The 13,354-nt window shown below is 42.5% G+C and overlaps 1 protein-coding gene across 5 annotated transcripts in view; it reads right to left on the bottom strand.

Moving 5' to 3' along the window:
* The window catches only part of XYLB (xylulokinase), a 162,742-nt gene that overhangs the window by 121,870 nt on the left and 27,518 nt on the right, over positions 1–13,354 (bottom strand). For 3 of the 5 annotated variants that reach the window (XM_033931698.1, XM_033931697.1, XM_033931696.1), the window contains exons 2-5: positions 10,498–10,580; positions 10,019–10,088; positions 6,866–6,946; positions 2,264–2,350 (exon numbers count right to left, since the gene is read on the bottom strand). In XM_033931698.1, the coding sequence (XP_033787589.1) occupies positions 2,264–2,350; positions 6,866–6,946; positions 10,019–10,030 (180 nt within the window). In that variant the 5' untranslated portion in view covers positions 10,031–10,088; positions 10,498–10,580. The remainder of the gene's footprint in view (positions 1–2,263; positions 2,351–6,865; positions 6,947–10,018; positions 10,089–10,497; positions 10,581–13,354) is intronic. The other 2 variants (XM_033931699.1, XM_033931700.1) reach the window with 1 other exon arrangement.

The following is a 13,354-nucleotide window of genomic DNA, read 5'->3' as shown; positions in this document are numbered from 1 at the left end:
CTGTGAATAAAACTTGTATTTTCTTCACGCCTCTGACATTGTGTGTCCAAGTGACCTTTCAGTTCCTCGTATTCCAAGTTCTCCATGCTCTTTATTAGTTTCGTTGCTCGTCTCTGCACCCTCTCGAGCACTTTTATATCCTTCTTTAGGTATGGAGACCAATGTTAGACGCAGTATTCCAAGTGTGGTCTGACCATCGCTCTATAAAGCGACATTATTACTTTCTCCGATCTTCTCGTGATTCCCTTCTTTATCATGCCTAGCATTCTATTTGCATTCTTCGCTGCCGCCGTGCATTGCGCCGACGGCTTCAGGGTCCTATCGATTAATACGCCCAGGTCCCTTTCCTGTTCGATTTTTCCCAGAGTTGCACCTAACATACTATACTTGTGTTCTTTATTTTTTCTGCCTAAGTGCATCACTTTGCATTTTTCCACATTAAACTTCATCTGCCATTTATCTGCCCAATTCTCCTATCGGCTCAAGTTGCTCTGGAGTTCCTCACTGTCCTTCTGCGATTTGATTGCCTGGCACAGCTTTGTGTCATCTCAAACTTGATGTCTCTCTGTCTGTTTTTTTTTCTTTGTCTCTCTCTCCTTGGATGCTGGCTGGCTGTCATTCTTTCTGTCTATGTCTCTCCCTGGCCCCCTGTCTGTCTGTCTTTCTGTCTCCCTGGCCCCCTGCTTGCCTATATTTCTCTGTTGTGCCATGCCTGTCTGTCTCTCCGTGGCCCCTTTCTGTTCCCCCCCCCAGAGAAAAGCATGATTGCTGTCTGCCCCCCAGCACACCCCTCCCCCCAAAGCACCCCCCTTTCCCTCTCCCCCTCCACTTCTTACCAGCATGGGACACGATTGCTATCTGCTCCCCCCAAAGCAGCCCCCTCTCCCCCTGGTTCCCTGTTGTGCCATGCCTGCCTGCTCCTTGGCCCCCTTCTGTTTCCCCCCCCCTCCTGTTCTTACCCTTTCTCCATCCATGGTTCCTGGTGTCAGAGGGAAGATACACCTGAAAGTGTTGAAGAAGCAAAAACTTTGTTGTCCAGTGGAATCGCACTATAGCAAAAAAAACCTAAGAAGGATTTTAACATCACTGGAATGTAGGGAGAGAGTAGATCAGCTCTATCTTCTGGTCAGTTTCAAAATGGAAAAGGCGTTCAACAGGGTAACCAGGGATTTTCTGTTTGTGACTGAAGAAATATGGGTTCACGGGTCATTTTCAAGCATTACTTATGGCTTTGTACACCACACCTGGAGCAACTATAAGCAGCAATGGACTTCAATCACATCCAATTTCAATATGTTGGTGAATGAGACAGGGTTGTCTCCTATCTCCAATGCTCTTTATTCTTACACTAGACCCCCTCAAACGTGATATAATGGATAATGCAGATATTCATGGAATTAAGGTGGGTTCCCAAATTTTTAAGATTGCAGCCTTTGCAGAAAACATTTTGGTGCACTTGACAGATCCAGTGTCTTCTCTAGGGGTGTTGTTAGAAAGCATAAAAGAATACGGTGATGATGCAGTTCTTCGATTAATTTGCTAAAATTGGAAGTGTTACCTTCTTCGTTAGATGTACAGCACGAATAGGACAATTCATTTCCTCTCCAATGGACTAACTGCTTGTTGCAGTTTTCTGGGTCTCGCCGCGTCTTGGTAAGAAGAACTGATGTTTCAGCCATCATGCTGTGGCTTTCTTCGGGGTATGCAGTGAGATCTGCACAAGATCTACATCAAGTCAAAGAGCTTGTATTTAATTCATAAATGAAGTTGTTGCTGAACTAGCGGCTTTGTGAAAGGTATGGATTGATTGTCTGCCAAGGAGTGTGAGGTTGTCCTCTCTGTATACATAACTTACTGTGGGAGAGTGTGGTGCAGTGGTTAAAGCTACAGCCTCAGCACCATGAGGTTGTGGGTTCAAGCCCAGGCTGCTCCTTGTGACCCTGGGCAAGTCGCTTAATTCCCCCCTTGCTGCAGGTACATTAGATACATTGTGAGCTCACCAGGAAAGACAGGGAAAATGCTTGAGAACCTGAATAAATTCATGTAAACCATTCTGAGCTCTCCTGGGAGAACAGCATAAAAATTGAATGAATAAATAAATTCTTCCCAGCTGAAGTCATTTTACTTTCTGATTAGCTAACTGTATTTATTTCAGGTAAATCCTGTATGCATGTTCCCAAGAACTCTTGCATAGAGCACAACAACATTTGGTCCATAAAGCATAATTTATATGGTTCATTAGCATAGATTATGCAAATATTACCTTCAAATGTCCATACAAAGGAAGATCAGCTGACAAATTCTTCAGTTTTTCCTTGGCACCTTCTCTCCAATAAACACTGCCATGTTGCTGTAAAAATATGACTATGTTAAATGTTTTATAAAAGGAAAAGAGAGAAATACTCCTTTGAATATATGCAAATCTAAAGAACAGTACAGGAGGACCAATTAAATTCCAACCAACTACAGAAGTGAGTTAACACGCAAAAGATTGTACTTATTAAATAGACAAAAAAAAAAATCAATACAATGGCAAAATTTTCTAAAACCAATAAAATACATAAAAAGATTGCCTGATTCTATTACATACAAAAAGGAGTTTACACGTGTGATCTTTCAGAGAGAAAGAGATCATGGTTACTATGGATGTGCAGACTAGATGGGCCATTTGGCCTTTATCTGCCATCATGTTTCTATGTTTCTATATATACAAAAATAGTGCCAGGCTTGACACAAATCGGTGGTAAATGCTTACCTCAGGAATCAAAAAAAAATCTAGCCAAGAAATATTTGACTGGCATATGTTGGAAAAAAAATAGGCAGAACAATCTGCACGCACCTCTAAGGTTAGCAGTCAAGCCGTTAGAAGCACACACAGCTTGACTGTTCGCTAACCTGTGAGGCACTGGCAGATTATCCTGTCTAGTTTTGCTTAATACGGTAGATGCTGAAGATCAGAAGATGCCAAGTACATATTTTTTGATCCAATACAGTTACAGCAATTGTTACTGAAGAAAGAAGAAAATTATCATACGAGATAAAAGGCCTAGTTTATTAGGTACATAGATATAGGAATTTTCCTGAATTTCTTTGCTTGGCATTATCCTTGATTTATGGGGGGGTTCTCCCCAGTGATGTAGATTTGATTTGTTTTCCGAAACTATTACATTAAACATTAATTAAGTTAGGTGCATAGAGTGGCTAGTGCACCAATCTAGTCACCTAACTTTGGATGGCATTTACAGAAACAGGGCCTAAGTGTCCACTTACCCACATGTAGATTAACATGTTCAAGTAGCACCTAAGTACAGGCGCCCAGTTAGGGAATTGCCCTTCATGTATGTTTGTAGTGCTGAGGGCATCCAACATGTGTTAATAAATAATAATATCCGGTATCTTTAAGTGATTTTCTAGTACATACTCTATGAGGAGATTTATGAAAGATTTATTCTACTTTTGCACTTGCAGTTACCCATATTTCAGGATATTTTCTATTTAATTTTAAATCTTTAAATCTTTTCAAAAGATTTAAAATTAAATAGAAAATATCCTGAAATATGGGTAACTGCAAGTGCAAAAGTAGAATAAATCTTTCATAAATCTCCTCATAGAGTATGTACTAGAAAATCACTTAGATACCGGATATTATTATTTATTAACACATGTTGGATGCCCTCAGCACTACAAACATACATGAAGGGCAATTCCCTAACTGGGCGCCTGTACTTAGGTGCTACTTGAACATGTTAATCTACATGTGGGTAAGTGGACACTTAGGCCCTGTTTCTGTAAATGCCATCCAAAGTTAGGTGACTAGATTGGTGCACTAGCCACTCTATGCACCTAACTTAATTAATTAGCACCAATTTAACAATTAGCACCTTGAGATTGACATAAATTGCACTTAATTAGATGTTAGGTGCCTAATTTGGTCCAAAAGCCTACCTGAAATTAGGCGTGGTTAGGGGGGAAGATCGTGGGCGTGTTCATATAGGTGTCTGTTTTGGACTTATATAATCCCAACAAACCTCTACACATTCAAGCGTTAAGCTGTACCAGGGATTTACATCATATAGTACTTAATGTATACGGGATCTTCAGATTGCTGTTGGTGTAGCATAACACCCCACGGCTGCAATCCTCATTAGTCCCGTTACTCCTACTCTTTATTCTTGCTGTACAGTGAGAGATTAGAGAAACTAGGCCTCTTCTCCCTTGAAAAGAGGAGACATGATCAAAACATTCAAGATAATGAAGGGAATAGACTTGGTAGTTAAAGACATGTTGTTCACTCTCTCCAAAAGTAGAGAGAACGAGAGGGCACTCTCTAAAGTTAAAAGGGGATAGATTCTGTACAAACGTAAGGAAGTTCTTCACCCAGAGAGTGGTAGAAAACTGGAACGCTCTTCTGGAGGCTGTTATAGGGGAAATCACCTTCCAGGGATTCAAGACAAAGGTTGATTGGGCAGTATAAGAAATTTTAAATAAACTTTTTAAAATAAAATAAACTTAAAATTTTTAAATAAACTTGAAGTTAGACAAGTTCCTGCTGAACCAGAACATACGCAGGTAAGGCTAGTCTCAGTTAGGGCACTGGTCTTTGACCTAAGGGCCGCCGTGTGAGTGGACTGCTGGGCATGATGGACCACTGGTCTGACCCAGCAGCGGCAATTCTTATGTTCTTATGCTTATAATTAATCTTTAGTTTTAATTTTTAATTTTCCATTTTATAAGATTATTAAGTAGTTGCTGACTTAGCCTTGTAATATGTGTTCTTTAGCAGCTACTTAATAATCTTAATCAGGGATGCCCAAAAAGTTGATTGCGATTGACCAGTAGATTGCAAAGGCAATGCGAGTTGATCGTGGAGCCCATCCCTGGCTCCACGATAGAATCATGTTGCCTTTGCATTCTGTTCTCCCTGCTTCCCCAACGCTAGGCCAGGCACGTACAAGCACCGGGCCCACAACCTTTCTCCCCCCCGTCAATTCTGACATCGGAGAGGAAGTTTCAGGCCAGCCAATTGTGCCTGGCCTGGCGGCGGGGAAACAGGAAGAAATTGGCGGCGGTGGCTTGGGGCGGAGGGCAGGGAGAGAGAAAGACAGAAAGAAAAAAAAGAGGGGGCTGGGAGAGAGAGAGAGAAAGAAAGGGGGGCAGGGAGAGAGAGAGAGAAAGTTGGACTCATGGAGGGTCAGAGAGAGATGATGGCTGGGGAATGGAATGAGGTCTGGAGGAGAGGAAGTATGCAGGAGGCAGGCAGAAAGAAAGAAATATTGGATTTACAGTCAGAAGAAGGAAGTGCAACCAGAGACTTATGAAATCACCAGTCAGCAAAGATAAGAAAAATGATTTTATTTTAAATTTAGTGATCAAAATGTGTCTGAATTTATTTCTGCTGTCTATATTTTGCAATATGATCCCCTTTTACTAAACTGGGAGCAGCGCAGGGCATTCAGCGCAACTCCCGATGCTAAAAACTGCTATCGCGTCAAAGGACCCCTCTCGTTGCGCTGGATGCCGGGACTGCTGCGGGAGCTGCCTGCCTCCGATGAAATGAAAAGTGCTGCTGGCGGCTCCCTCCTTGCGGCCCGCAGTCGCGTGTCCAAAGGAGTGTGGCCAAAGGGGCAGGACACACCCCTTTTGAGCCCCTTCGGAGCCTGTGCGGAACCGGAAGCAGACTGTTATCAATTCCTTCCACCATGGGCACGGTTGGAAGAGCAGGTAACTTTAGGTATACAGTCTGCTTCCCTCTCCTCAGGGGAGCCATCACCACCTCCCCAGCGATTAAGCTTTGTTGGAAGAGTAGAGACACCCTCCAAGGTTGAGGATGTAACCTCTTCCTTACAACTGTCTGATATAACTGGACTTAGTGTTTCAGATCAATCTGGTATGGTGGGAACAAAAGGTTTGACCCCTGTACAAATGGTTGTGGAGCCAAGCCTGAATATTCTCCCTAAAGAAAAAGAGCTCACTTTAAATGATGTATGGTTAACTGTTAATAGAATTGAGTCTTCATTGCAAAATACAGTTTTGAAACTGTGCCAGTTCTCCTCTGATACAGCAGTTAAAATAAACGAGCATGAAACTCGAATAACAGAGCTAGGAAATAAATTAGATAAATTGGATAAATCAGTGAATAATTTACAGAGTACTGCTTCCGCCAATATTAAAGATAATATAACGGTTCATGCCAAGATGGGAAAAATGGAGAATTATATGAAAGCAAAAATCTTCGTTTTTTAAAATTTTCCCATCGCTCATTACCTATCTCCATTGGAGCTATTAAGAATGTATATGAGGGAGATTTTGCAATACTCTAATGTGGATACCTTTGAGCCTGATAACCTCTTTTACATTCCGAGGGCTTCTAGGGAGGTGGTAGATGAGGGGGAAATAGATAAACTAGTATCACCAGACAGTTTGGATCTGTCTCATTTTCTTGAGTCCTCTAAGGACATAATTACAGCATCTTTCTATCCCTCCTTCCCATTCCCCTGTGCAGCAGAATCCCACCGACCCTCCCACCGTGAGACTGACATACCTCCGCTCCGAGGCCTCCTAAAACAGCAGGAGTGGGGGTTGCTGAATCAATGAGTCCAATTTTTTCAGCAAATCAGGCAGCACTAGTGTCAGGGATGGAGTCAAGGAGTGTCGGGGGGAGGGGGGCTTCGGGGGTTGATCTTAACTAGGGCTTATTTTCAGGGTAGGGCTTATATACTGAGCATCTTTAAAAATCATGCTAGGGCTTATTTTCGGGATAGGTCTTATTTTCAGAGAAACAGGGTGGTAGTAACTATGGAAGTAAATAAAACCTGTTCTCAAGTACTTGGGATAATGGCTCTGACAACTGGACTTGTAAGCTTACCTGCCCAGTCCCAGACAGTGCTTTAACCTGGGAAAAGTTGAATCCAGAAGATCTCATCTTTTCCAACAAAACATCTAGAGCCTGGAAGAACAAAAGTTGTTAGTTACATACAAAATGGCAAGCCACAGAGCAAGAGTTGGAAGAAAACAGCTACCACAACAGTAATCATTAAGAAAGGATTTCTAACAAAGAGCCAAAAAGGAACTCATAAGATTGAAGTTTCTTCGAAAATTTCATAAACATTGAATTGCAAATAGACAACACAAAATTCTCTACAAAAAAAAAAAAAAAGAAAGTAAGGCACTAGATGGCGGGGAGTGGCCAAGATGGTGGCGCTTCTTTGGCGGCGTTAAGATCACTCCCGACGCTGCTTTTTCTTACTTGCTACTAAGAATGCCGCATATCAAAAGGAAGGGAAGTGTGAGGGCACCTACCTCCTCAACGCCCCCACCTCCTCAACGCCCCCACTTACCCCCAACGCAGCGAACGATGGAGCATTAACTGCCAATAGTTTGCTCACATTCGGGCGATCTGAGCCCCGCTATGAGGGAGAGCAGACAAGGCTCGACCTTGGGGCATGAGACCTCGCTTTCGCCCACAACTGGTGTCCCTCCTCCCTGTTCGGCCGATGCTGCTGCCCTGGAAGAAGAAGGCAGCAGTGTCGAAGTTGCCCCAGATGCTTTCACAGAGGGAGGTTCCTCGGCAGATGAGCTTCTGCCGATGCGAGTCAGCTCGGGGGAGTTTACTCCTACTGGTGAGGATACTTTGAAGGCTACCTTGAAGATGCTCCAAAAATTGGAATCAGCAACAGCGAAGATGAACAAAGAGGTAAAGGCCTTAGCGGCAAAAATGGATACCATATCTAAAGTTTTTGAACAGACTAATTTGGAAACTAAAAATTCCATTATGAAAATACAAGATGAGGTGCAATCTCTCCAGGCTCATAGAGCAGTGGCAATAAAAGTCAGTACTTTGCTTCACCGTAAATAGAAAATATCGAGAATTTTACTCGTCGATTAAATGTAAGAGTATTGAATTTTCCTAAAACCTGTGGAATTTCCCCATATGACATGTTCAAAAAGTATTTGATGGAAGTTTTGAGTTATTCCGCAGAATTTATACCTTCATTAAATAAAATTTATTATCTTCCACTATCAACAAAAAAAAATCCAGGGGAATATGGAAGAAGAAAAAAATGTTCAGTCTTCACAGATTGACTTTAAAAATATTTCTGCAATTCTTGAGGAATCTATTACGGAGTCAGCTATAAGAACAACATTATTGATATCTTTTGTTTTCCAACAGGATTTGGACTCATTTATGAAACAACTAGTCTTTAAGCCCGTTACATTAACGGGTGCTAGAATAGAGTGTCTATCTGTCTGTGTTTCTTTATCTCTCTCTCCTTGGCCACTGTCTGTGTCCTTCTGTCTCCCCCCCACCCCCCGAGCAAAGCTGTCTGCCCCAGCATACACCTCCCACCCAAAGCAGCCCCTTTTCCCTATCTCTCCATGGCCCCTTCTGTCTCCCCCCAAGCACACCCCTCCCCCAAAGCAGCCCCCTTTCCTTCTCCCTGTCTCTCCATGGCCCCTTCTGTCTTCCCCCCAGAGTAAAACTGTCTGTCCCCAGCACAACTCCCCCCCAAAGCAGCCCCCTTTCCCTCTCCCTATCTCTCCATGGCCCCTCTCCCTCTGGCCCTCTGAATTAATCCCCCTGCTTACCCTCCCTCCATCCCGGCGTCTTCTGGCCTGCTCCTCTTCAAAGCAGGCCGCAATCGTGGTGGCCGGCCCCAGTGAACTTCGCAGGCCGCTCCCCAACCCGGAAGCACACTCCCCCCTGACGCGATCCCGTGCGTCAGAGGGAACGTGCCACCGAAGCCGGAATGCGGCCCGCGAGGCCCGCCAAAGCCGGCCACGATCACAGGCTGCCCCAAAGAGGAGGATCAGCAGCAGCTGCAGCGACAGCAGCGGTGAGCGAGGGCTGGAGGTATGATCCAGCTTGCTTCGGGTTGCTGAGGTGAGGGCGGGAGATCTGTTGAGCTTCCTTCGGGTTGGTGAGGGTGGGAGGAGGGGAGTGGCCAGAGTGATCATTGGCCGGGTTCTAAAATGGAACACGGCCACGGATCACACACCACGGCTGCAGTAAACATGCTTTTTTAAAAGCGCATGCGCCACTAACCTTTTATTATATAGGATAATTTAAATTCTCAAAAAACTTTATTTTATGGTAAACAAATATGGGCATACTTAGATGTCACTAAGGCAACTCAGGAAAGGAGGAAACATTTCTGTCTTTGAGACAAGATGTAATTTCTTTAGGGGCCACTTTCCTATTAGCTTACCCTTGCAAGTGTGTTATAAAGTATGCACAAATTAAATATGTCTTTTTTCTTCCTGACCAATTAAAGACCTTTTTGGAGCTGAAAAAGATAGCCTGAAGTTGGACGCAGTGTTTAGATAGATAGTAAACTGGCGTTATTGCCTTTTCTTTTGACCTTTTAAGTTTTATTAAATAAATGTACTTCTCTTACTTTTGAGCTAACATCCCCCCTTTTACTTGGGGTCTAAGGAAGGATTTTTCAGTTATACCTCATATTTTGTGAGATGCATATTAAGAATATTTTCCTGTATTTCTGTAACAAGAAGTTTGTTTTCTTGTAAGCTTCTGCTGGTCGTGTAGAGGTGGAAGATGATATTTTCTTTCTTATAGGACCCTAGGCCACAAGAGGGCATCCGCTGAAACTCAGGGGCGGGAAATTTCATGGCGACACCAGAAAGTATTTCTTCACAAAGAGAGTGGTTGACCATTGGAACAAGCTCCCAGAGCCGGAGATCATGGCCAACAGCGTGCCTGATTTCAAGAATAAGTGGGATGCCCACGTCGGATCTCTATGAGGGTAGGGTAAAGGTATTGCCACCTGAGTATGATCTCTAGGAGGGTAGTTAGGGAGGGTTAATAGAGTGGGCAGACTTGATGGGCTATAGCCCTTTTCTGCCGTCATTTTCTATGTTTCTATGTTAAGGCATATGCTTTGACTGACTTCAGACAGTGGGACTTTCTAAGCTCATAACAAACTCATCTTGATTCAAAGCGCAGATAGAAAAATGTCAAGTCCATTGTACCAATTTCGACAAAACAGCAAACCGTTCTAACCTTGACCCACATTAACACGGGAGATGTTATCACCAGCTTATCACTATGGGCATGAACTCCACCTTGGGTCCTGCAGAACAAAAAGTAATAAATTATTCTTGCTGAGATAAGTTTATTTTCAGATTTACTTCTCATGTCATCTCTCAAAACTTAATGCTTTCAACTAAGAACATAGGCTTGACATGCTTGAATCTGTTAGCAAGTTTTTAAAAAACTTTTATTAAGCCACATTAGGCTTTTATCACCGGTCGCTGCGGTAAAAGCTATTCTACGAGCGTCAGATCTTCTACCGCAGCAGCTGTCGATAAAAAAAAACAACCTAACACGGCTTGATAAAAGGAGGCCTACGCAAATATCTGTTTTGTGAATTATTGACATTCATTCAAAATGAAACCAAAAGCATATCTAGGCTTTTAACATTTACAGTTTTGTTTTTTATGTTCATGATGTTAGACCCCCGAATCAAATGTAAAACATACCCAAATTCAGGAAGTTCTTTATCAAAATGAACGTTATCTTCATAGATCACTTCTAGGCTTTCATCAATAGCAATAACTTTGAGCTGAAAGAGAACAAAAATGCTGACTTCAAGCATTAGTGGAGATTACCTACAGAAAGCAAAATTTTCCTGTAACTCAAGGAGCTCTCCTTCACTATAAATTGTCTAAATGGCGAGAGACAAATAAGATCCTAGAAGAAAAAATCACCTTGAAGACATCCAGTAATAGTATAATAATTTTTATTAAATGAGCAGCTTAAAAAAACCCAAATAGGAATCTAAATGTTCAGTCAAATGCCAGGATGTTTCAGCACAAAGAACCCAATTCTATAAACAGTACCTACTATAGCTCCTAGATGCCGTTTAACTTAATTGTCAATCATCCGCCAGGCACCCTTTGAAGATCATCGCATGGTGTAGTTTAATATTAAAGATAAGAAAAAAATCCCTGAAGGGTATATACCACAGAAAAATACTATAATATCAGAGCAATGTAATTACAAAGTTAGAAATATTGTACAGTTATTAATTTAAAATTTGCAAAAGTATCACAAAATTTTTCATAGAGTAACATACATAAAACATCATAAAAACACTGCAAACAAACCAAGCAAACCAGACAAAACATAACAACATATAACATATAACAGGCACTATCAAACCAAGCTGGAAAAAGCCACACAAAAGATCATACAATGATTTATAAATGTAGCTGTGTTCAAAAGTTCATAAATCACTTAGCTTGAGAGTTCAAAATCTTCCTGGAACAATGTCCACGAGGAATAAAGTAAGCAAGCTGATTGTGGGCCATCCAGAAAGGAAAAAGTCAAAAGACCAACATCCCAAATAGATTAGAGTTCAAATCCAACCTTCATACCACAAGGTGCAAGTGCAGGTGCAAGTGCAAACGTGCTGTCAGTAAACAGTATGATAAGTTGAAAAATCCAAAAAGTCTCAAACCAAGAGGACAGAGAGCATTTTCAAAATCTTCACAAGCAGAGGTGAAATGCCATAAAGGGCAACCAATCTTCTAACATTCTCCAGCACTGCTGGTGGCCTCCTCTGTTTTGTTCATTTGCCGTGGTCCACCCTCCTCTGAAGCAACTTCCCTCTTCCGCTTGAGCAGACCGCAGCAAAGGAACCGTACAGAGGAGGCCACGAGCAGTGCGCTGGTGACTTCCTTGCAGTTTTCATGGCAAGGGGGGGGGGCTGTGGAACCAGGACCAGGACGTGACATCAGAAGGGTGCAAAGGCCGGCGCAAGCAGCAGGTGGAAGATGCTGCTCGCACTGGCTAACATTTCAAGAGGTATACGAGGGGCGCTCAAGCGGCTGGGAAGAGTGGAGATGCTCAGGCAGCTAGGAAGAATGGGGGGCACACGGTGTGGTAATGCCAGGCGCCACCGCCCCTGGCGCCAATCTCTCTTGCAACACCGCTGCCTAGATCAGTGTTCATCAATCTTTTGACGCCTATGGACCAGTGGAAATAAAAGAATTATTTTGTGTACCAGCACCAGTCTGCAGACCGGTGGTTGAAGAACACTGGGCTAAGTCGTGGGCCAGACCCTGCCCATCTCCGCTCAATCTCCACCCCAGACCCCGCCCCATAATAGTACTAATTGTAACACCATTTTTTTCTATTCATTTTTCATATATACACGCACACACACAACCCTTAATATAATTGAAAAATCATCTAACCCATATATGGACCTATTAACCTGCCAACTCTCAAGCACCACACTAAAAGACACACTAAACATAGCGCCGGGAAACTGGTCTATATAGTAAGAACTGAAGTGGAAGACTTCATATACCAAAACTTACTAATAACAACCTACTCCTAGGAGACCTAAACCTGCACCTTGAAGACCAATCATCCAAACAAGTAGACAACTTTCTCTCATTTCTCAAAGCCTTATCCTTCCAAATGCTAAATCCACAAAAAACTCATGAAAAAGGCCACCAACTTGATATCGCAACCTTTATGACCCCGCAAACCATCCCTAACAGAAATTCATACATCTAACGGAACATGGTCCAGATCCATCTGGTCAGACCACTACACTTACACTTTCAACATCAACTGGACCAAAAACAAAAAAAACATAACAAAACTCAATAAAGCAACATACACCTCACGCAAACACATCAAACCCTCCAAATTCTGGACTAAAATAGATGAAACAATTCAAGAAAACAACCCCGAGGACTTCATCTCACAATGGGAACACCCTTGATGAACTAGCACCATTACAAACCAAAACCAGAACCAGCAGAAGATCAGATCAATGGTTTGACTCTGAACTGCTATAACTCAAAAGACAATGTAGATGACTAGAAAGAAAATGGAGAAAATCGAACTCGGATCATACAAAATCCGCCTGGAAAAAAAATCAACAATACAAATCACAATTAAAGGACAAGAGAAAAGCACATTACACCAACCTAATAGGCACTGAAACTCAAGACACCAAAAAACTATTCCAAATTCTAAAAAAACTAACTGACACCAAACCTTACCTTACATTACCACTCCCCCCTCAGCCATTCTATTAGCAGAACACTTCCAAAATAAAATTACAAATGAAAGAGCTACCCTCAATGACACCCCTACCCCTCTTATCAAACTCTCAATTTTCCCCACAGATAGAGATCCAACTGCAGCAGACAGAATATGGTCTCAATTCCCCAACATTCAATGGCCCGAATTCAACAAATACTGCATCCTGTGACCTCAACAACTGTCCACCATATCTCCTACAAACATCCAGCACAAAATTCTGTGCTTTTCTTCTTAAATGGATACAAATCACACTCATAAGCGGCCACTACCCAA

The sequence above is a fragment of the Geotrypetes seraphini genome, chromosome 2 (assembly GCF_902459505.1).
Source record: "Geotrypetes seraphini chromosome 2, aGeoSer1.1, whole genome shotgun sequence".
In the NCBI taxonomy this organism is placed as follows: domain Eukaryota; kingdom Metazoa; phylum Chordata; class Amphibia; order Gymnophiona; family Dermophiidae; genus Geotrypetes; species Geotrypetes seraphini.
The sequence above is the reverse complement of the archived record's forward strand: the minus strand, read 5'-3'. Positions and strand labels throughout refer to the sequence as shown.